The 25,686-nt window shown below is 39.8% G+C and overlaps 1 protein-coding gene across 1 annotated transcript in view; it reads left to right on the plus strand.

Moving 5' to 3' along the window:
- Positions 1 to 25,686, plus strand: part of LOC139422968 (teneurin-1-like) — a 226,980-nt gene that overhangs the window by 26,382 nt on the left and 174,912 nt on the right. Inside the window, exons 2-3 of the mRNA XM_071174499.1 lie at positions 7,428 to 7,701; positions 21,072 to 21,332. Of these exons, the coding sequence (XP_071030600.1) occupies positions 7,485 to 7,701; positions 21,072 to 21,332 (478 nt within the window). The 5' untranslated portion in view covers positions 7,428 to 7,484. The remainder of the gene's footprint in view (positions 1 to 7,427; positions 7,702 to 21,071; positions 21,333 to 25,686) is intronic.

Consider the following 25,686-nt stretch of genomic DNA (forward strand, 5'->3'; position numbering starts at 1 on the left):
CACACACACACACACACACACACACACACACACACACACACACACACACACACACACAACATACTGTACATGTATATTGACCCATCCCCCCCCCCAGCTCATGAGCTCCATCAGCAGCAGATTTTAGTTTATGATGGAAAATTAATGTGTTTATGCAGCAAATGTTAGTCTATCGAATTGTATTTTAATCGCATCGAACTGAATCACATTGATTATTTCGCTAACCAAACTGAAATGCACTGAATCAAACTATGGCGTATCGTTCCTGTATCGTATCGGAGCCCATGTATCTAGATACATATATAATCGTCTTGAAAGGGAAAGATGCACATCCTTAGTATTCTACTGTGTTGCATAAACTGGGAAGGACATTTTCAAATCAAAAACCTTATGATGCACCTCTTTTGAAATGTTTTAATTAAAGTAGCTAATGTTTTCTCACACATGCAGGTGTTTCTACAGTTTGCAGCTGATCTGCCTCTAGTGTGGTGGTTACTGTTAACTTCTTACTTTACAAGCCCTTAACCACAGTGCAGATCAAGAAGAGTTAAGAAAATATTTACCAAGTAGACTAAAATAAAAAATAATAGAAAGTAACACAATAACAATAACAATAATGAGGCTATATACAGGGTGCACCGGTACCGAGTCAGTGTGCGGGGGTACAGGTTAGTTGAGGTAATATTTACATGTATTTTGGGGGTGAAGTGACTATGCATAAATAATAAACAGCGAGTAGCAGCAGTGTACAAAAAGGGAGGGAATGTAAATTGTCCGGTGGCAATTTAATTAATTGTTCAGCAAGTCTTATGGCTTGGGGGTAGAAGCTGTTGAGGAGCCTTTTGGTCCTACACTTGGCGCTCCTGTACCATTTGCCGTGCGGAAGCAGAGAAAACAGTCTATAACTTGGGTGACTGGAGTCTCTGACAATTTTTTGGTCTTTCCTTACCCTCTGTGGTGCCTTACGGTCAGATGCCGAGCAGTTGCCATACCAGGTAGTGATGCAACCGGTCAGGATGCTCTCGATGGTGCAACTGTAGAACCTTTTGAGGATCTGGGGACCCATACTAAATCCTAAGGGGAAAAGGTTTTGTTGTGCCCTCTTCACAACTGTCCTGGTATGTTTGGACCATGATAGTTCTTCGGTGATGTAGACATACAAGTATTTTTTACGTATGTCTATGAAGACATCTTCAGTTCACACAAGAATCAGTTACATCATACATTCTAAGTGATAGGTTTGTGTGCTCGAGGCGCTCAAACCAATCCCTTTGGGTACATACTAACCCTGACCTAGGAACAGTGCTTATGTGAGGGAATGAATGAGCAGGGGTGAAAATACAGTAGGGTAGAAAACACTCACCACCAGATGCATACTGTATAGAGCAATGACAATGACAGATCTCTCTCAGTTGGAAGAAGAGGTATAACTTCAGAGAATCTCTATGACAGAGATTGAGGCAAGGAGTGCCTACGGCATGCCTGTAGCACTGTAATGAAGTTTGTGGCTGGTGTGCCCATGCTGGACCGACCAGCCAGACTTTCCCAGACTCGACGGGGGACTTTCATCTGAATATTGTATCTCCCCACCTAGCTACCCAATTAACACCAAGCACTTTACCCTGCCGAGTCCCAGGATGGCGCAGTCAGCATCATGGTGCATGACAAACTGGCACCAAACAACCAAACAGCCTTTGATTAATGGACTTAATACTGTAGTGTACGACACCAAGGCAGGATATTGTATTTGTACGGAAAAGACAAGAAATCAAATATTTGTCTTTTTTTTTCTCTCGTAGCAGTATGCCTATTCTACTCTCGCTCTCTCTACAGTGGTACTGATTCTTTTGTCATGGAGCTTTGGAATGTTAAGAGTGTTCCGGAATGGCACAGGCTTTCGCATTATAAGGTTATGGACCACAAATAGATGTACAGCAACATTCATCCTGTTAAAGCCCATGGGTAATGAGCAAATGACTGTGTGTTGTGCAGGCTGGTGTTACTCTGAATGATTTGTGTGTCCACTTGGTGGTTTATTTCCAAAAACCGTAATCATCTCATTAAAAGCTACTTGGTGCTCATCAGAAGACACTGCCTTAGCCCCAATATGCTCCTATTAAACCTCTGCATTCAAAAAATATTTTGTTAAGCACCAGAGAGGTAAGCAGTCTTAACCAAGCAGACAAATGGTATAGTTTGCAATTATGGTGCAACTATCAACCAATATCATTATGGAACATTAGGAAAAAAAGGGATATTTACTGTAAGAGAAATAAGACTGATCGTCTCCCAAATGGAACATGATTCACATTCATAAAATGCAAGGGTTGTAATATTAACACAATGTTATTTTAGGAATGCGTAATTAAATTGCAAGTTGCTTAGAAGAAAGATAAAATGTAACATTTTCCCGGTGCTACATTATGCATGTGCCCTTTCAGAGATGGGGAAATGTATATTTTCTATTTCTGCTGATTTGAATGACATTTACAGAATAATATTGATTTTTGAGTGTGAAAAATAAGTTGTGAATATCAACCTTTTTGATTGGATTTGTTGTGCCTTATGAACTTTGCACTGGATTAAGTCCGTCTGCTATTATTGTTCCTTTTTCACCAAGAGTCATTTAATACATTCAACTATGATATTTAACATTTTTGTATTATTGATCATATCGAGAACTCTTTCAATCTCACTATGAAGATGTTCTTGTGATTTTTTTGTCTGCACATTCGGCACATGTTGGTTGTAGCTATATTACTGTATCCACTAAGTTTCTTTCGTAAGAATAAACATATCCATATCTAAGTTAAGAAGGTACACAAATAAATGATTGTATTTGCATGCGGTAGCCACCACTTATTTGTTTTTGGTCAGAGGAAGTGGTCTTGGGGCAGCTGAGTGGCGCAGTGGTCTAAGGCACTGCATCTCCATGCAAGAGGTGTCATCACAGTCTCTGGTTCAAATCTGGGCTGAATCACATCTGGCCGCGATTGGGAGTCCCATAGGGCGGCACATAATTGGCCCAGCATCGTCCGCGTTTGGCCGGGGTAGGCCGTCATTGGAAATAAGAATTTGTTCATAACTGACTTTCCTAGTTAAATAAAGGTTCTAAAAAATAAATACATTTGAGTACCTCTTGTAAGCCATTTGGGTGCACCAGTGGTCACCAACCTTTGCTGAGTCACAATGCAAGTCGAGATCTACCTCTAAAAAAAACGTTTTTTACATAAGCCTATGCAACATTAAACAATTCAAAAGGTTTTGTAGCAATAAGATTTGTGCAGTAGGCTATAGGTCTACTTGAATTGCTATGCTTGATTAGCCCTGCCAGTGTTGTTCTTCTCAGAAATTATATTTAAAAAAAAAAATAGGTACAGTATATGATCACACTGGTAATAGATAATTTGTTGTATTACTTGTGAGCATAATATTTTTTTGTTTGTTGCTGGACTGATGGCCAGTCTGAAGGGAGGGAGGGAGCATCGGTGAGGCTGCCTCTCTCCCGACTCCCCGTCCCTCTGTCCTCTGAGAAAGGAGGACACAATATTCCACCTGATGGCGAAACAAGTCACACTGCATTTCTGCCTCATGCACCAATCCATGGTGTTACTCCTATGACCAGAGAAAGGGAAATATTCCTCGTTATTAAAAAAGACACAAGCCGCTAATAATAGCAACACAAGCTTATCGGAACACTTTGGTATTTTATGGCTTAAAGAAGTGTTGAACACAGTGTTGACCGTGCTAAATAACAACTTAATTACGGAATTACTGATAAAAACAGTAGCTCTTTGCTGTAGTCTCTCTCTAGTCATGGATTAAAAAGGGTTTTAAATCTCACAGTATCAAATGTACTGTTTATTTTTACAGTCTATGGATCGAGTAAACTGTGCAGACACTGTGATCTGAGCTATCTGAATGACTGCAGTAGGCCTATAGGTGCACTTGATTTGCTCTCTGGGCCTGTTGGGTAGGTGGAGTTCTACCTTCAGACACATGAAATGGTTTAAAATGGAAACACTTTGCCTTCCTGGTGCTAGGGCTGCAGAATGAAGTACATCTACCGCCAACAGCATGAAACAAATAAAATGAAATAGGAACGCAAGGCTTTATCGTTGTTGTTTTTTACAGAAATGTTTGGTGATCAACTAGGAATATCGACCAGTTGATCGCGATCGACCAGTTGGTGTACACAACGCGTCCATTAACTGTCTCTAACCTCATGATAGAGAACAGGGCAGCCTATTTAGTTGGTGTGGAGCTGCAGCAAAAGAGTCAGAGGATCAGGTGTAACAATAGGTGGTAGGAGTGGTAGAACTGGTAGAACACTGAATCAGATATGTATTTTTAAGAAATTATGAAAATAGTTGATAACAAAAATACGTAACATTTTTTTTTAATCATAACTGGAACTGCCAATAGCAATATTACCACAACTGGCAGACAAATGCGAAAATAGCCTCAAACAGGCAAAATGCCCATAAACTCAAGCATCTAAATATTATGGCAGAGCTAGTCACATCATGTTACCAAGACAAAAATCTCTACCTTAATCCTTAATGAGGAGATGTGAGAACAGGCATTCTAAAAGGTTTTGACTAGATGGTATACAGCTACAGATAGAAGTGACGTTGCATAGCAGATTAGGAGAATTTACGCAGAAGGTTAGGAGAATAAACGTAGCAGGTTAGGAGAATAAACGTAGCAGGTTAGGAGAATAAACGTAGCAGGTTAGGAGAATAAACGTAGCAGGTTAGGAGAATTAACGTAGCAGGTTAGGAGAATAAACGTAGCAGGTTAGGAGAATAAACGTAGCAGGTTAGGAGAATAAACGTAGCAGGTTAGGAGAATTAACGTAGCAGGTTAGGAGAATAAACGTAGCAGGTTAGGAGAATAAACGTAGCAGGTTAGGAGAATAAACGTAGCAGGTTAGGATAATTAATTTTAGGTTAGGAAAAGAGTAAGGGTTAGGGCTAGCTAAAATGCAAAAATTCTCCCTGACATTATTAAAACATGAAACTTTTTTTTAACGGTTTCTGTAAACCATAATCTAACCACAAACATGCTAAAAGGACCTGACCATTCGGCAGGTAGCCTAGTGGTTAGAGCACTGGGCCTGTAACCAAAAGGTTGCTGATTCAAATCCCTGAGCTGTCAAGGTAAAGATCTGTCATTTGCCCCTGAGCAAGGCAGTTAACCCACTGTTCCACGGGTTCCGAAGACGTGGATGTTGATTAAGGGATCCCCCCGCACCTCTCTGATTCAGAGGGGTTGGTTTAAATGCAGAAGACACATTTCAGTTGAAGGCATTCAGTTGTACAACTGACTAGGTATTCCCCTTACACCTTTCAATGTCACGTTCTGACCTTAGTTCTTTTGTTTTAGTATGTCAGGGCGTGAGTTGGGTGGGTTATCTATGTTAGTTTGTCTATTATTTTCTATTTCTGTGTTTGGCCTGGTATGGTTCTCAATCAGAGGCAGCTGTCAATCGTTGTCCCTGATTGAGAACCATATTTAGGTAGCCTGTTTTCAATTGTGTTTTGTGGGTGGTTATTTTCAGTCTTTGTGTGTCTGCACCAGACAGAACTCTTTCGGTTGTTTCTTTGTTGTTTGTTATTTAGTGTTCAGTTTTTTCATTCGATAAGATGAACACTTACTGTACCACACTGCGCTTTGGTCCTCTCCTTCATCCAACAGCCGTTACATTCAAACAGGTTCATTCTAATTGTACACTTTCTGATTATACACTTTGATGGCAATACTATTGCTCAAATAGACAAACAATGACCACAAATGAACGTGTTTATGAAAATAAAGGCATCATTTGCAGAAACATGAGCGTTTCTGATAAACAATGCAAACACTCCCACAACTGGATAAAACAAACACAGGGAGGTGGGCAGCGTGTGTCTAAAGCCCTGAACTGAACTGCCTTATAGTCTATACAGTAACCTCACAAAAAAACAGCTTTTTTTCAACTGGTGGTGCTGACTCCCCAATCATCATTTTCCAGCCACACCTACCCTGAGTAATTACCTCTGCACGCACAGGAGAACAGCCTTGTCCGGCCAGGGGGCTGGCCACAGCACAGAATACAAATGGCCCATTAAAATGCTTTCAACTGCCAATTAGTCAAGCAAGATATGTACTGAACTTGCAATTAATAACCTTTTACCACAAGCCGGGTAAAGATGACACAGCCTAATGAGCATTTGATTGTCATATTTGTCTTGAATGCTGTTAAAGATTACAAATGTCAGAGGGCAAACTTTGTCAGAAGCCTCTTCTGATTTCTTGCTGAAATGTGTAATATGGGAAGTTTTTCCCTGTCTGTTCCCAGAGGATAGAAGCACAGTGGGGTGAAGACAATACTCTCTGCTTCACGGGGCGAGTGTTTGGGTCAAGGCCAAGTTTTAGTGGCTGTCAGGCAGCAATGATAGAAATGTCAGCCCAAGCAGAGCTCAGGGCAGAACAGACGGGTTCATGTCAAGGTTACCAATGTGCTTTACACTACACAGCAAAACACTACTGTGCTGTGATGAACTGCACTAGAACTCAGATGCAAAATAACAGCATTCATCATTGTGCTACTGTTATGTTTCTACTGGATAATGCTAATTTTAAACACTGATTCTAAAAATAGTGCCAGGTATCAGGATGTGATGTTAGGATACAATTGAGAATTCAAACCCTGCTATATTAAAGTTGCACTATGCAGAAATCACTCCGCCATTTCCTGGTTGCTAAAACTGTAATATTTCGGCTAATTTCAGTTTATGTAACAAAATAAGCTAGTATAGTGTAGTCATTGTTTCATCTAAACCGCTGTGAAATATATTTTCCATAAACAAAAATATTGTTGTTTCGGCTGTTTGAAGCTGGTGTATAAAACCGAAAGTAAAAGATGCGAAAACAAAACGTAAGAATGGAAAGCATAGGAATAGCACACATAGAACAGTTATATCACTTCTTAGACTTGCTTTCAACTAGAATGATAGATCTATAATCATTTCTGTGAATTTAGTCAGGTCGCTCAAAAAGTTATATATTGGCACTTTAAGTAGTGTGTAAGAAGACATTGCTCTAGGATGCAAGAACTACATTGTTCACCACATGATTTATGTCATCGTATTTGATAGCAGTCCATCAGATTCTGTTGAAAATTAAAGTTATCTCTCAATCTGTTCCTACAACGGCTCCTCCTCCCCTGTGTCTCTTAAAGCAACTCAATCTTCTACCACACCACCCAGCAGCAATCCCTTAGAACAGGAACATGTTGATTAAGGACACTAATATCCAAATAATTACTTTTTACTTGAGTGATATATTTTTTCTCACAATACTGAGACACAACATTATCCATGTGTGAGGTATATTAATTGTTCTAAATCTGTACTCTGTCTCCACTCTCATTCTCCCTCCAGATTGGTCTTGCATTGTGGATCCCATGACTGAATGAGCTTGGTTCAGCGTTGCCAGTCATGGAGCAGATGGATTGTAAGCCTTACCAATCATTATCCAAGGCCCGGAATGAGATGGAGCTTGCATACACCAGCTCCTCAGACGAAAGCGAGGATGGTAGGAACCTTTGCAAATCCTACACATCCCGAGAGACCCTGCCCGACTACGGCCAGGAGATGAGACTCAACTACAACAGCCACAGAGCCAAGCGGAAAACAGTGGACGAGCCCACTGGAGGTACGGCATAACACCACGAACCAAAAACAAGTTTAACCAGTCAAAGTGAGATTGTTAAATAGTATTTGAATTGAAATAACAATTCATTTGAATTGGTAACTGCAATGGAGGCATTTATTATGTAAATGCCTGTTCCATTTTTGAGATATTGATAAACTCCCAAGTTCCAGTTCTGACATTCCAGGTTAATCAGTTTTCCTGCACACAGGTTATGGTCAGTTATGAAGTCAAAATGGCAGAGAGGTTGCAGGGGGAAACAGGTAAATGCAGTGTGACTGGATAACTGATTGTATGCATGATAAGACATTGCAGCTTATCATGACTTTGCAGCTAGCAGAATGAATTTCATAATCTCATGTTCCCGTATCCACATATCCCCTGGTAAATGTATGAAAACGCTGCTCTGCTGCTACAGTGACTATGGAAGTATTGCATTCTAATGTGGAAGGTAGACTCGGGTTGTATATTGCTGCAAAAAAATGTGAATTAGAGGTAATTCAGTTATTCCATCAATTGTTTCCTAGTCAGTCACACATAGGAGCTTTTTAACACCTTAGGGCTGTGTTGGGGTTTGGTGGGTGGGATGTGTATGGCGGAGGGGTTGTATAATTAGGTTTGAATTGACTTTTTCTCTGTAGAAAATAACACAATCACACCTCTATTTCATCCACGCTAAACACATCTATCGTTAGGAAATTAGAATAAGAAATGTGTGTTGCAGGGAAAACAATGTAATCAAGGTCAAAACTCAAAGAATTATGAATGGTTTGAGTGGAGATGTTTTTACTCCGTTTTCCATTGCAGTCTACATTGTTATCTACCTTATTCACTGGAGACATTGTGCAGTATGTCATCACTGTCTTTTGATGGTTCATCATGAAAATGTCACAGGGTCTGGTCTGCTTCAGGAAGACATGAAATACCACTATGGAGATTAAAGGAGGTTATTCCAGGTCCCATCTAAACCACTGGTTGAATGTTTACCTTTCACAATACACATTATAGGTCTTGAAATTATTATAGACTCATTTCTAATTTGATAAGACATTTGATAAGGTAAGAGTAATTTCCTACATTTCCATATTGCTTTATTACTTGTCAAAGATTCATGGTTACTAGGGATGCCCAGATAAGAGAAATCTGGGACAAAAACCAATATTTTCTTGGCTGTGATGGCCAATACTGATATCGGGGGAAAACAAGCGGTTGTGAGATTCGGGGAACAACACAATCAGAAACGGCAGTGTCATTGGAAAATAATGATTTATAGGAGCTACTGTAAGATTTCCTCACAACAGTTCTATATTTTTTTTATGGCAATTCTACATAGGACCTATACGAAAGCTAAGGTTATTGGGCATAAGTATGTACAGGTGCAGAAGATGGACGAAAACAGATTACCGCAGAACATTATCGTAATGGTGATAGTACACTTGTACCGCTGTAGTTTTACTTTGATCAGTGTTGCTCTTCTTATGGTTTTACATACGAGTTCTTCTAACCCTATTCTGTCTCTTCTCATAGAGTCCTGGAACAAACGCAGAAATATAGTTGACATGACACATTCCTTGATCATTGGGATATCATTTGAAGAGAATAATTGGAGAACAAAGTAGTCATGCTGAAACTATGAGTCTGGTATAATGACCATGATGTCATTATAATCTATATGAGGATCCTCTCTAATGATGCCTATCAGTGATTGATCATTAGAAGATTAGAGTAGGTATTTCTAATTCAAATGATGATTTTACACTTTCTAAAGAGAACACTTAATATTTATTTCACATACAGTACTTGCCAATTTGAAGGCACATTTTACATACCTATGAATAACACCTGAACTTCATATCCCTCACATTGATATGATTAACAGTGACATATTTCTAATCAAATGATCCTCTTTATACTGTAGTATCTTCTTTTCTTTAGATTTACCTTCAAACCTATGCGAATGATGAAAATACATATTTTCATCTATTGGTTTGTTTTTAACTGCAAAAGTGAGCTCAAATCAGCTTTATGCTCCCATGTATTGCAGTATTCAAATTATACACTGAACAAAACATTTTGTTCTGGTTACCTTGGAAACTGCATAAAATGAACAAATGGCATTTGCTCGGAGCAGCAGCTTTTTCAACCTGAACAGATTGATAGCAAAACAGTATGCACAGGATTTCAGCCCCTTTCGTGGAGAGGAGAACATTCTCTGTGCTCATTTATGTGTCCATTTTCCGCTGGTGCCTCCATTTCGCGGCTGTGATTTTAAGGGGCAGGAGGTCGTAGAGAGATATTCACTGACAAGAAATTGGTCAAGGACATGGGTTCCTGACTGGCGTAATTAGTGTAGAGATTATTACTTGAGAGTGAGGTCAGGCAAGTCACCTTGGTGAGGGATTCTCAAGAGCAGTTTAAAGAAAGACGACACCTCTCCATATGCAAGCCGCACCACAGTGTTGTGTACACACCATGGCCACAGGCTGATATTACTGAATCTAGTCACACAGGATTCTGATCTACATCTGATTATTGTGCAGCCCTGACAAATCCATTAAAACTGTTGCTAAACCAATTGACCTAAAATGTACAGTTTTAGAACACCTACTCGTTTTTCTTTTCTTTTTACTATTTCTACATTGTAGAATTGTAGTGAAGAAATAAAAACTATGAAATAACACATGGAATCATGTAGTAACCAAAAAAGCGAGATTATTCAAACAGCTACCCATTGCCTTGATGACAGCTTTGCAAACTTTTGGCATTCTCTTAACCAGCTTCATCAGCTTCACCTGGAATGCATTTAAGTTAACAGGTGTGCCTTGTTAAAAGTTCATTTGTGGAATTTCCTTCTTAATGCGTTTGAGACAATCAGTTGTGTTTTGACAAGGTAGGGGGGTATACAGAAGATAGCCCCATTTGGTAAAAAACCAAGTCCATATTATGGCAAGAACACCTCAAATAAGCAAAGAGAAATTACAGTTCATCATTACTTTAAGACATGAAGGTCAGTCAATATGGAACATTTCAAGAACTTTGAAAGTTTCTTCAAGTGCAGTCACAAAAACCAGAGTTTCCTGTGGACCGCCACAGGAAAGGAAGACCCAGAGTTGCCTCTGCTGCAGAGGATAAGTTCATTAGAGTTACCAGCCTCAGAAATTACAGCCCAAATAAATGCTTCACAAAGTTCAAGTAACGTACACATCTCAACATCAACTGTGCAGAGACTGTCTAAATCAGGCCTTCATGGACGAATTGCTACAAAGAAACCACTACTAAAGGAAACCAATAATAAGAAGAGACTTGCTTCGGCCAAGAAGCATGAGCAATGGACATTAGACTGGTAGAAATGTGTCCTTTGGTCTGGATTCCAAATTTGAGATTTTTGGTCCCAACCGTCATGTCTTTGTGAGACACGGTATGGGTGAACGGATGATCTCCACATGTGTATTTCCCACCGTGAAGCATGGAGGAGGAGGTGTTATGGTGTTGGGGTGTTTTGCTGTTGACACTGTCTGTGATTTATTTAGAATTCAAGGCACACTTAATCAGCATGGCTACTACAGCAATTCTGCAGCAACTCCATCCCATCTGGTTTGGGCTTAGTGGGACTATAATTTGTTTTTCAACAGGACAAGGACCCAACACACCTCCAGGCTGTGTAAGGGCTATTTTTTACTAAGAATTAGAGTGATGGAGGGCTGCATCAGATGACCTGGCCTCCATAATCACCCGACCTCAACCAAATTGAGATGGTTTGGTATGACTCGGACCGCAGAGTGAAAGAAAAGCAGCCAACAAGTGCTCAGCATATGTGGGAACTCCTTCAAGACTGTTGGAAAAGCATTCCAGGTGAAGCTCGTTGAGAGATTGCCAAGAGAATGGAAAGCTGTCATCAAGGCAAAGGGTGGCTATTTGAAGAATCGCAAATATAGAATATATTTTGATTTGTATAGCACTTTTTTGGTTACTACATGATTCCATATGTGTTATTTCATATTGCTGATGTCTTTACTATTATTCTACAACGTAGAAAATAGTAAAAATTAAGAAAAAACCTTGAATGTGTAGGTGTTCTAAAACTTTTGACAGGTAGTGTATTTCTTTTAATGATCAATATATTTAATTAATTTTTTGTTGTTGTATCACTATACAGTATAACAGGTCTCAGGTATCTGCAATAATTTACATACCACTCTTTGTATAGTTTTGATAATATAATCTAATTAGATAATGTACAGTTCATCTTTGTGTGTAAGGGTTAAGTGAAGGTACTCTGTTATATTTTATTCTGGTTTAGCTATGTGACCCAGTCTTTATCACAAATTATCTCTAAGGTGAGGTCATTTCATGCTCAGCAGTGTAAATGTTGATAAAGATTGATCCTCCTTCACAGGGAAGAGGTGGAGGTCCTGAAATAGACTAGCAGCAAGATGACAATAAACTGTAAGTCCTTTTGAGATGACATCTGTGAATCATTATCAACGAAAGTCATTGATCATTATCAATGACTGGGAAAATAGACTACCTAGGACAGTGGTCACCAACCGGTCGATCGCGATCGACTGATCGTTCCTCAAGGCATTCCTAGTTGATCACCAAACTTCTGTAAAAAAGCCAACGATAAAGGCTTGTGCACCTTTTTTTTGTTTTGTGCTGTTGGTGGTAGGTGCACTTGATTCATAAGCCCTGTGCACTGGGTAAGCAAAGTTTTCCTATTTTGAACCATTTCATTTGTATGAAAAGACTAACTCCACCTACCGGGCAGACCGGGAGATCTGTGGCTAAAGAGTGTGCCTACTGCACTAGCCAATCGGGTAGCTCAAATGACGGTGCCTACAGAGCTTCCACAACCCCGGCCACAGCAAAGTTTGATACTAGTCTACACAAGATTGAATATCTGATAAAACCATGACCACAGAGAGACTGTTAAAGAATACAGCAAAAAGCTGCTGTTTTTATGAGTGAGTTCATGTTAAAAAAAAATTAAACACTATTACAAAACATAAAACTCACATCTCCCTAATTCCACTTGCACTGGGCCTCCCGAGTGGAGCAGCGGTCTAAGGCACTGCATAACAGTGCTAGAGGCGTCACTACAGATCCGGGTTTGATCCTGAGGTGGCGCACAATTGGCCCTATGCTGCTCTCTCCCTCCCTCTGCTAAGACGCGTGTTTAAAACAACTGAGAACTCGTAAATCTCCATCTTCTGACTTCAGTGTGTTCTAGACAACTGGGAACAAGTAATATAAAGAGATTCTACTGTGAAAAATATTTTTGAACAGGGGCAATTGAATGGGGCAATTGCACCGGCTTTCCAACCTGAAGATCACTGACGTGATCAGTCTAGCAACCTTTTGGTTACTGGCCCAATGCTCTAACCACTAGGCTAACTGCCTACCCAGGTAGCCTAGTGTATAATGTATTAGGCCTACTGCACAAACTTCATTCCCACACAACTGTTTATATTAGGTTAATGTAAAAAAAAAAACATACGTCATGTTTAAAAACATATCTGAGCCGTAGATCTCGGCTTGCTTTTCGACCTCGAAAGTGATCATGACTCAGAAAAGGTTGGTGACCACTGATCTGAGGGACATTCCAGGAGGAATAACATCGTTGTGGATGGCATACCATCATTTTCACATGAGAACTGGGCCAAGTCTGATGAGAAAGTAAGGAAAATTATCACTGAAAAGCTGTAAATGGATCCTACGAAGATTGATGTTGACCGCGTCCACTGGTCTGGAAAATATGTAACCTTCCTAGGTGACAGACCCAGGCCAATAGTGGTTAAGTTCCTGAGGTTTAAGTACAAGATGGCTGTTCTGGAGAGAGCCAATAACTTGAAAGGAACCAACATCTTCCTCAACAAGGACTTCTCTGAAGCTGTGCGCCAGAGTCGGAAAGAACTTATCCCAGCTATGAAAGCTGCCAGAGAGCATGGGAACATTGCTTACATCTGCTACAACAGGCTCGTTGTCCACCTTCACTCCCAAAGGCCCGGGAGGAATGAGAGAACCAAGTATACAGAAGATAGCCCTGTTTGGTAAAAAAGGTCAGTCAAAATAGCCCTGTTTGGTAAAAAAGGTCAGTCAATCTGGAACATTTTAAGAACTTTGAAAATGTCTTCAAGTGCAGTTGCAAAAACCATCAAGCGCTATGATGAAACTGGCTCTCATGAGGACTACCACAGGAAAGGAAGACCCAGAGTTACCTCTGCTGCAAAGGATAAGTTCATTAGCGTTAACTGCACCTCAGATTGCAGCCCAAATAAATGCTTCAGAAAGTTCAAATAACAGACACATCTCAATATCAACTGTTCAGAGGAGACTGTGTGAATCAGGCCTTCATGGTCAAATTGCTGCAAAGAAATCACTACTAAAGGACACCAATAAGAAGAAGAGACTTGCTTGGGCCAAGAAACATGAGCAATGGACATTAGACCGGTGGAAATCTGTCCTTTGATCTGATGAGTCCAAATTGGAGATGTTTGGTTCCGACCGCCATGTCTTTATGAGACGCAGAGTATGTGAACAGATGATCTCTACATGTGTGGTTCCCACTTGAAGAATAGAGGAGGAGGTGTGATGGCGTGGGGGTGGTTTGCTGGTAACACTGTCAGTGATTTATTTAAAATTCATGGCACACTTAACCAGCGTGGCTACCACAGCATTCTGCAGTAATACGCCATCCCATCTAGTTTGCACTTAGTGGGACTATCATCTGTTTTTCAACATGACCCAAAACACACCTCCAGGGTGTGTAAGGGCTATTTGACCAAGGAGAGTGATGGAATGCAGCATCAGATGACCTGGCCTCCACAATCCCCCAACCTCAACCCAATTGAGATGGTTTGGAATGAGTTGGACTGAAGAGTGAAGGAAAATCAGTCAACAAATGCTCAGCATTTGTGGAATCTCCTTCAAGACTGTGCCAAGAGTGTGCAAAGCTGTCATCAAGGCAAAGGGTGGCTACTTTGAAGAATCTAAAATATATTTTGATTTGTTTAACACTATTTTGCTCACTACATGATTCCATGTGTTATTTCGTAGTTTTGATGTCTTCACTATTATTCTACAATGTAGATCATTTTAGGACTAGAATGAGTGGGCGTGTCCAAACTTTTGACTGGCAATGTATATATTCACTAATGCTGCAAAGCTTTGCTCCAATTGTTGACAAGCATGCACCTGTTAAGAAACTAAGTGTGATAACTATTAGAGCCCCATGGATTGATGATGAATTGAACAATTGTATGGTTCAAATAAATTATGCAAAAGAGGTGGCAAACAAGTCAGGCTGCTCAGCTGATTGGTTGACGCACTGTAAGTTGAGAAATGTTGTGACTAAACTTAACAAAAATAAGAATAAATTATATTACCAAAGAAAGATAAATGACATAAAACACAACGTAAAAATACTTTGGAGTACCTTAAATTATATTATGGGAAGAAAACCATTGAAGTTGATATTGCCAGTCATTTCAACCACTATTTCACTAGTAAAGTAGAAACAACTCAAAGTGAAATGATAACATTAAACACTGAACCATCATCACTTTTTATAAAATATCTAATAATGAAAGAGAAGGAATGCTGTTTTGAATTTGGTCAAGTTATTGTGGGAGAGGTGGAAAAACTATTGTTATCCATCAGTAATAAGTCACCAGGTATAGACAACATTGATGGGAAACTGTTGATAATTGTTGCAGACTGTATTGCCACCCCTATTTTCTATATCTGTAACCAAATTCTAAAGGATTGTGTGTCCACAGGTATGGAAGGAAGCTAAAGTAATTCCACTGCCTAAAAATAGTAAGGCACCTTTTACTGGCTCTAACAATCAGTTCACTGCCTGTTCTTTGTAATCTGGTGGAGAGGATTGTGTTTGACCAAATACAACGCTCTTTTTTCAGAGAACAAGTTGAGTACTGACTCAGCATGCATATAGAGAAGGGCACTCAACTTGTACTGCACTGACTCAGATGACTGATGATTGGTTAAAAGAAATGGATAATAAGATGCTAGTTGGAGCTTAATTGTTAGATTTCAGTGCAGCCTTTGATGTTATTGATCATACATTGTTATAAAAAAACAGATTGGCTATTGCTTTACATTACCTGCCATCATATGGTTGTATAGTTTTTATCCAATTAAACCAAAGAGTGTTCTACAATGGAAGCTTCTCTAACATCAGATAAGAACAGTACGGTATCCCTCAGGGCAGTTGCATTCGGCTAATACTCTTCTTTATTTTTTACAAATGATTTGCCACTGATCTTACACGAAACTAGAATAACTACAGTGCATTCGGAAAGACCCCTTCTTTGATTGGAGTCCACCTGTAATAAATTCAATTGATTGGACATGATTTGGAAGGGCACATACCTGTCTATATAAGGTCCGACAGTTGACAGTGCATGTCAGAGCAAAAACCAAGCCATGAGGTCAAAGGAATTGTTTGTAGAGCTTTGATACAGGATTGTGTCGAGGCACAGATTTGGGAAGGACACCAACAATTCTGCAGCATTGATGGTCCCCAAGAACACAGGGGCCTCCATCATTCTTAAATGGAATAAGTTTGGAACCACCAAGACTTTTCAGAGATCTGGCCACCCGGCCAAACGGAGCAATCAGGGGAGAAGGGCCTTGGTCAGGGAGGTGACCAAGAACACGATGGTCACTCTGACAAAGCTCCACAGTTTCTCTGTGGAGATGGGAGAACCTTCCAGAAGGACAACCATCTCTGCAGCACTCCACCAATCAAGCCTTTATGGTAGAGTGGTCAGACGGAAGCCACTCCTCAGTAAAAGGCACATGACAGCCTGCTTGGAGTTTGCCAAAAGGCACCTAAAGGACTCTCAGACCATGAGAAACAAGATTCTCTGGTCTGAAGAAACCAAGATCGAACTCTTTGGCCTGAATGCCATGTGTCACATCTGGAGGAAACCTGGCACCATCCCTGTGGTGAAGCATGGTGATGGCAGCATCATGCTGTGGGAATGTTTTTCAGCGGCAGGGACTGGGAGACCAGTCAGGATCGAGGGAAAGATGAATGGAGCAAAGTACAGAGAGATCCTTGATAGAAACCTGCTCCAGAGTGCTCAGAACCTTAGACTGGGGAGAAGGTTCACCTTCCAACAGGACAACAACCCTAAGTGTACAGCCAAGACAACGCAGGAGAGGATCTGCAGAGAAGACAAATACAGGTGTGCCAAGGTTGTAGCGTCATACCCAAGAAGACTCGAGGCTGTAATCGCTGTCAAAGGTGCTTCAACAAATGTAAAGGGTCTGAATACTTATGTAAATGTTATATTTCAGTTATATTATATTTCAGTTTTTTATTTGTCATTATGGGATGTTTTGTGTAGATTGAGGGGAAAAAAAACTATTTAATCAATTTTAGAATAAGGCTGTAACATATAAAAAATGTGGAAAAAGTCAAGGGGTCTGAGTATTTTCTGAATGCACTGTATGTATGCAGATTATTCCACACTCTACATGTCAGCACCCAAAGCCAGTGTGCTCACACAAATTATAAATAAAGAGTTACAGTCAGTATCAGAATGGGTGATTAATAATAAACTGGTCTTAAATACTTCTAAAACTAAAAGCTTTGTATTTCGTTCAAAATTCTCTAAGACCTTAACCTCACCTGGAGTTTTACATAAGGGTTGTGACCATTGAGGATGTTGAGGAAGCTAAACTCCTAGGTAAAACATTGGATGGTCAATTATCATGGGCAATTCATATTGACAAAGTTGTTGTGAAGATGGGGAGGGGTATGTCTGTTTATAAAAAGATGTTATGCATTTTTACACAAAAATCAACTGTACTAGTTGTTCAGGCTCTGGTCTTCTCCCATCTTGATTACTGTCTGGTAATATGATCAAGTGGAGCAAAGAAAGTTCTAGCAAAGCTGCAGCTGGCTCTGCCCTTAACTACACATACAACTAACATCAACAACATGCATGCCAGTCTTTCCGTTTGAGGGTTAGCGAGAGATTTACGGCTTCTTTTCAATTTTTTATGAGAAATAATACTGTGATAAATTCCAGATTGTCTGCATTATCAAAAACATTCAACTCAGACACCCATACATACCATACAAGACAGGCCACCAGTGGTCTCTTCACAGTCCCCAAGTTCAAAAACATTCAACTCAGACACCCATACATACCATACAAGACATGCCACCAGTGGTCTCTTCACAGTCCCCAAGTTCAAAACAAATTCAAGTCAATGCACAGTTTTATACAGAGCCATGACCGCATGGAACTCCCTTCCATCTCCAATTACTCATGCAAACAGCAAAATTACCTTTAAAAAAGGGATAAAAAAACCAACTCATGGAACTGCGGGGACTGTGAGGGGACACACATACAAACATATGCAAAAACAGATACACTCTAACACGCACATTATTTTTGTATTTGTATTTTTTAGTTGCATTGTTTGTATATAGCTTTATTTTAAATGTGTGTGGCTATCCTTGTCTATCAGTGTTTTGAGTTTATTTGTGGACCCCAGGAAGAGTAGCAGTTTCTTCTGCATAAGCTAACAGGGATCCCAATAAACAAATAAACAGATAAATCATAATGAAAGATTAAACCTTGGTCTTTCTACATGCTGGGTTTATGGCTGAAGCTTTGGGCACTGTTCTTTTTGTAACTGTTGGAAGTTATGATTTGACCAAACAGTACAGAACAGATTAGGAATCAAATAGGATGCATCATCCTCTCTGGAGTAGGTTCATTTATTTTTTGCAAAGGATATACATAGACACTTTTCACAGCTCAAGTTAATATCTCTCAAGGTCACACCTGTTATAGAGGTGCAAAGCTGACGTGGAAGAAGTGTGTCTAATTTTCCCAGATTTAGTCAATTAAATGCTTCGTGACATAGAGTATTTCTGCTGCTATTTCAAGTGAAAACAAAACTTGCCTTTTTGTGCCATGCCAACAATGACCTAGAAATCTGGCTTGTGAGTTAAAATTAGTATTCTTAGTCTTTAATTATTTATTTTGAAGGATATCATATTGTATTCTGTCTTGAAAGGTAACTGGGGGAATTACTGTTCACCCATCCCTGATCTGGAGGTGGTGAAAACAGATGGTGCTCCCAACGCCTCATTCTGTGGGAATACTCACAGCATCCACACACTTCCACAATGCCTCTCCAATTTCGGAACATCAAATGAAGAGAGAAAAAGAGAATGTACCACTCTACTAATGTAAATATTGTTGCAGAAAATGGTAGGTAGAATGTACCAGATTTAACCTGGTCCCAGATCGGTTTGTGCTTTTGCCAGCTCTATTGTCATTGTCAAGCCAAACATGATTGTTATCAGGCAAGAGACTTCTCCTTAGGACCAATGGAATGGTCGAAAATTAGCAAAACCGGGGCACTGGGCCATGCAAAACAAATTCGCCCATTGATGTGTTTAGCATGACAATTAACCCTCAGCTAAGCCCCGCCCCCTTAAACACAGACTACTCCTTGCTAATCAGGCGTCTGTCTCTCTGGTATGTTGTGGTGGACTGTCATAACAGTTGCTTCACAGGAACCTGGTAAATTAGTGTGACTAGCCACTGAATGGCTCGGTAATGTCAGCATGCAGTCAAAGCAAGCAGTACTGGAGCACCAAGTCTAGGCCCAAAAGGCTCCTTAGCAGCTTCTACTCCAAACCTTAAGTTTGCTGGACAGTTAATCAAATGGCTACCCGGACCATTTGCATTGACCCCCTTATTTAATTATTATCTATTATAATGTTTTGCAATGACTCTCTTGCACAGGCTCGATGTACACTCACTGAACTCTAACCACTGACCCCACACATACTCCACTGGCACTCCAACACACACACACACACACACACACACACACACACACACACACACACACACACACACACACACACACACACACACACACACACACACACACACACATGTATATTGATCCATTCCCCCCCACACACGCACACACATACATTCACATTCCTTCACACTCTTCACTCTTCAAATTGTAATTGTCACAACCTGTTGTATTCGGCGCATGTGACAATTACAATTTGATGTTGACAGCAGATGAGAGTTAAATTCATAATATAGCTAACTTAGGTAGCTAACATCCATTTGGATAAAACAAGTTATATTGACTGGCTAGCTAACTAACTAGTGTTTTGAATTCGTAAAATAGGCTCTGCATTTCAGGAATCACAGTCGCAAGTACCTCTGGTGCACTTATCAATTATTTAGCCATTTAAACCTTGTATGTGAAATATGAGTTTGTCTGAGGCAGGTCAGATTTGAGCCTGGTTGATGACAGTTGCTATCCAACGAAGCACTGCGATTGGCGGGGCTTAGCGAAGGATCAATTCTATAAGGAGTTGGCAAGAGAGCAGAAATAGTTTTACCCAGGCTATACCAGTGTAGGTCAATGTACCACACAGTATACTGATAGGTATCAACGTGCAGTAGTAAAATGTCATGTTTTAAAATGGTTCTGTTTCTCCGTTATAAAATGGTTCTGTTCACCAAACACAAAATGTGGGCTAAACATTGTTTCAAAATGATGTGCATTGACAAAAATATGACATGTTGCACTCTAGAACAGCCTTTGCAAATCTGCTTTCACTGCCACCAGCTACCTTTCAATAAATAGAGTATGACAACATAGTGGATACTGTGATACCTATGAAGCCCATTCTCTGTAAAGAAATCTGACTCTTAGAAACAATTTTCAAATGTTTGTTGAGCACTTCCCCAAGGGATATGTAACTGAGCACCAAAAATATCTCTTTCCGTTGCCTTATTTGGGAGATCTAAGAATGGGAAAAACTCAATTTACTTCACAGCATTTTGTCCCTGAAACCATATGTCACTATGAATTATCTCACGCTTTTATTAGAATAGAAACAGTCTTTGTTTCTCATTTAGTTAGAATAATCTGTAGATGGTTGTTCAATGATTGGTGTTTAAAGGTGAGCCATTTAGAGGTATATTGTGAATTTAAATGAATAGCCAAATGGTTTAAATAAAGCCTGAAAGTATTACATTCTAAAGTATTTTCTGACAATATCTGTCCAAAGAAGGTAGCGTTCCATTATCGGTAGCATTACAACAGTTCTACCAAGTACTGTAGCTTTCAAAATAGTGTCCTCTTGGCTCTTGCAGTGCCTGTTTATTTCATATATTATTTGTTTCTTCGGTGATGAACTTACTGCAGTGTACAGTATACTTCTTTGTTTTGATATATGAAATAATACAACAACATAAAACACTGGCGGAGAAATGAAAATAAACAAGTTCATATTGCTATACATAAGGTATGTGACTTGATGTTGTTATTTCCTTTCTCTCTCCTAGAGATGGACTTCTGTGAATCCACCCAGCTAGCGCGGCCCAACTACCAGGCAGAGCTTCGCTCTACCCCCCAGCACGGCTACCCACTGGGCATGGGCTCTGATGTGGAGACAGAAACAGAGGGTGGGACTTCGCCCGACCACGCCCTAAGACTCTGGATGCAGGAGATTAAATCAGAGCACAGCTCCTGTCTGTCCAGCAGAGCCAACTCTGTTCTGTCTCTCACTGACACCGAGCAGGAGAGGAAGTCAGACGGTGAGAACGGTAAGACCACACGGCACGGGAAATGCAACATCATGGGATTATACACCATTTATTTACATATCCCACTGTCTGTGTGTTCTTATCATTTCATCAAAATGTATAAAACAATAACACATTTTTTGTTCATAACCTGTTAATAACTATGCTGTACGTAGGATTGAGCTTTGTTCAATAGGTAGCTGTGAATCCCACTATTTTCCCATAATTTTGCTATGAAAATAATTAAAATGGGTCCCTCTGCACTAAAGCTAAACACTTCTGTTATGTTTTCCACCAAATCTGTCCATGATGTTAACCCAAGAACTCCATAGTGACCACTATTGCAAGGTGTCAGGTAAAACCTTTTGTAAGACGGCAAGGTCCTCAAGGCATTGGGACCTACTGTACTATACACCATAAAGTGACAGTGTGTGTACTGCGACAGTGTGTACTGAGGAATATAATGATTTTGGGGTATGTATTTATCTTGAAGACCCGGGGATTCATTCAGCGGGTAATGAAAGCAAACAATGAGCAGGCTCAGTCTATTGATCGTCAAGAGAAGTGATATTTGTATCAGGGATGCCACGCTCTTAATTCGCTATGCACACTCTTCAGTGAGAGGCAGAACGTTAGTGTGAAATTAAGTGTGCTTGTGTGAGGAACCTTTTCCAGGGTCAAGTCTGATGAGAGAAAGGAGTGAGTCTGTAGCAGCCTCATTTCTCATGTTGAGGTCCATTCAAAATGTGAATTCAGACAGCAGTGTTAGTTACCCATTTCAGGTCTCCAACAGCTGTAAAAATATATATATATATCAACATACAGTATGTGGAGGAGAGAATAAATCAAGTATGATTATTTATATCAGCTTGCTGATTTATATCAGCTTGTTATTTTGAATGTTTGTCTCAAAGTGCTTTTACACGAGGTTCATGCATGGTGTCATTTTGTGGTAATAATGGAAGAAATAGAGCATCACCAGAGAACATTATTAATAAAACAGATGCAGATGAGTTGTTTTTGAGAGTGTAAGCTGTGGACTGGAGGGTACTGTCTGCTGTGATGCAATGTTACTGCCATCCAAATGTACTCCTTAGCCTTCACATTGACTATTTATCCTGCCAGAAATGTGCATTTGTGAATGAGTGTACAAAACATTGAGAATACGTTCTTAATATTGAGATGCGCCCCCCTCTACTTTTTCGCCCGCAGAACAGCCTCAATTCATTGGAGCATGGACTCTACAAGGTGTCAAAAGCATTCCACAGGGATGCTGGCCCATGTTGACTCTAATGCTTCCCACAGTTGTGTCAAGTTGGCTGGATGTCCTTTGGGTGGTGGACCATTCTTGATACACACGGGAAACTGTTGAGCGTGTAAAAAACAGCAGTGTTTCAGTTCTTAACACAAACTAGTGCAGCTACCATATATACCTTGTTCAAAGGCATTTTGTCTTGCCCATTCACCCTCTGAATAGCACAAATACACAATCCATGTCTCAATTGTCTCAAGGCCTAAAAATCCTTCTTTAACCTATCTTCTCTCCTTTATCTACACTGATTGAAGTGGATTTAACAAGTGACATCAATAAGGGATCATACTGTAGCTTTCACCTGGATTAATCTGGTCAGTCTATGTCATGGAAAGAGCAGGTGTTCCTAATGTTGTACAGTCAGTGTATATCTGCTGGGAAGCATGACCACGTTAATCGCTGAGGTCATTACATAGACAATGTTGTCATTGTTGTTGCTTTATTATTAATATTGCCTTATTGTATTTTTCTGCACCAGAATGTCCCTCAGCATTTATTTATTCTCAGTCAGAACGATTATCACTCTAGGGAATAAATATTGCTGTGTGGTGGGAAAAAGGCTGTGTTTGAAGTGGGAATATGGTGGGCCTTGTCTTTCTCTTACCGTCCCTGACTCCTGCTGATCTGTTAAGACTGACAGACCAATGGAAAGGAAGAGCAGGATGGTGTTTTGAACTGGCATGGCACTGATGAGGTATGTGATCTGAAATTTTAATGAGCTGCAGCGCAGAGGGAGGTTCAGATGCAGTTTACCTCCCTCCCTGAGTTAATGTCTTGGCTCCTCACTATTAAAGTATCTAATGCTATTCCTCCCCATGTAGAAAAATATTATCACTGTTTCTTAATGCAGTATTTATCAGTTTACTCTGAACGGATCTGGCCTTTTCTACTCCCTTGGAAGAAACCAATTGCTCTTGTTATATTTTGGCAACTTGATGTCACAGTACTCTGTCCTCTCCTGGTATTTCACAGCTTATGTCGGGTAAATACAACTATTGATCTGTAAAGGATTACCATGCATGTAAAACCACTGTGGATGAGTGTAGAAATGAATGCTATGCACCATAGACAAGCATGAAGGCTAAGAATGAATGAAAAGGCTTCTTGTTATTCTTTGATTTGGAAAGGAGTGGCTTTGTCCAGTTCTTCAAGGGTTTGGAAGTGTTATTTGAACATCTGCTATGGTCAGGCTGTACATTATATATTAGCATATTTGGTTCATATATTAATATATTCATGTACATTATATATTAGCATATTTGGTTCATATATCATACAGCACATTTGGTTGATTGCCATAAACCCTCCTCTTCGATCTAGGCTTCTGTACCCCTTCAGAACAAACACAACGATATCTAATGCCAAACATTGATGGATTAGGCCCCATTGTGGCTGTCACATGCATGTGTGAGGTTGTCCTCAAGATAATAGTTGAGGTTATACCCTTGGCCAGCAGTGCTAGAAATCATAACACCTTAGTTGTAGTAGTGGTGGTGGTAGTAGTAGTAGTAGTAGTACATGGGCACTTTCATGTTATGAACAGTATGTATCTCTGATGGATGGCTAACTACAGTACATTCTAGGCAGACCCTAGGAAATATTGATAATTTGATTCTAGAATAGCTGTACAATAATTCCATCTTGAGTCATATTCGCTGTGTGTATCTATTACCCTGCATGAGCCTACATTTTCACTGGTGTCAATCATAGCAGTAACATACATCTGTATGTATCACCTCCCCCTGTGCCTTGCACCACCAAAGGGTTTCGTTTTTTTATGTTCCTGAGAAATTCAGAGCTGAAACAGCCAAAACTCCGCAAACAAAATTATCGAAGGAAAAGATTCCCATCCGATCAATATCTCCTTATTTGTAAAGTGAGACTTTGTGACAGATTATACATTAATGCTTCGCCTGGATTGAGCTCCCAGCAACAAAACTACAGGAGTAACTCACTCGGTCATTAATGGATTTATAAGAAAGGATTTGCCAAAAACAATTTGACCCTGTGTTTCAAAAGTTCAAGCTTCATACTGTAGCTTTATATACAGTATGTGTTCTTATCTATCAATTCATGTATTCTTCATTTCTCAATCCAGTTCATGCTTTATAAGTACTTCTGTTTATTAATCTTCACTGAATGTTTTGAAGTGAGGGGTTAAATAGCTGATGTGTAACAGACGGTATAAATAATCCCAAAATGCTTCCCATTAATGGATGATGCTCATGTGTACTTCATTTTCCGGATGAGGTCTACAGTATAGATGTTGTCGATGGGTTGAACAGTATTCTTGTTACAAGACAAAATGTTGTAGAGTTGATCTACATCCTAAATGTGTTTTGACTTTATTCCAATCCATGTACTACAGCATATTGTATTTATCTTACAAAGATATTGCAAATGTAGCTCAGAGCTGTTTTGCCATCTAAAGTTTTACTACATTTTATATTGTCTTTATGTTTTATTTAGTGTAATACTTTATCAGAACTAGAACAATCTTTTGCGTCCTTGTTTTGATATACAATGATGCAAAATCTATTTGTTTAAGTTGTTCATGCCAATGTGTACAGAGTAAGTACTATGCTGTACACAAACAACAAAGTTTGTTTCCTCTCTTGGTGGAATGCCACATAACAAACTGGCCTGGATCCGTTCCAGGAGTGGTCTTGTGGGATTTGGTGTGAGATTAGGCCATGTACAGCGGTCCCCTGGACATCTTGTGTAAATGCATTTGGCTTTTAGCTCCTGAAGCCCAGCCTCTGGTGAATTATCGACCATTCCATTCGTCACCTCAGAGGGTCTTTAGCTGATATGGTACTACAACATGTCCCTGGGCAATTAAATAGAAATATAAGGCAATAATCAGGACCACATTTGTCTGTGTGTCTGAAGGGCTCCAGAAACAGACATAAGTAGTCATGGGCTGATTATATTCCCTGTGCAGAAGAAAGTTAGTACAGGGACTCTTTGCATGTTTCAAATGTGATTTTAACTGCCTTGTTCTGTACATTTGGATCAGATTTCCAGGAGACAATGACAGTATCTTGTAGAAAGTAAAAAAGT

The sequence above is a fragment of the Oncorhynchus clarkii genome, chromosome 12 (assembly GCF_045791955.1).
Source record: "Oncorhynchus clarkii lewisi isolate Uvic-CL-2024 chromosome 12, UVic_Ocla_1.0, whole genome shotgun sequence".
Taxonomy (NCBI): Eukaryota; Metazoa; Chordata; class Actinopteri; order Salmoniformes; family Salmonidae; genus Oncorhynchus; species Oncorhynchus clarkii.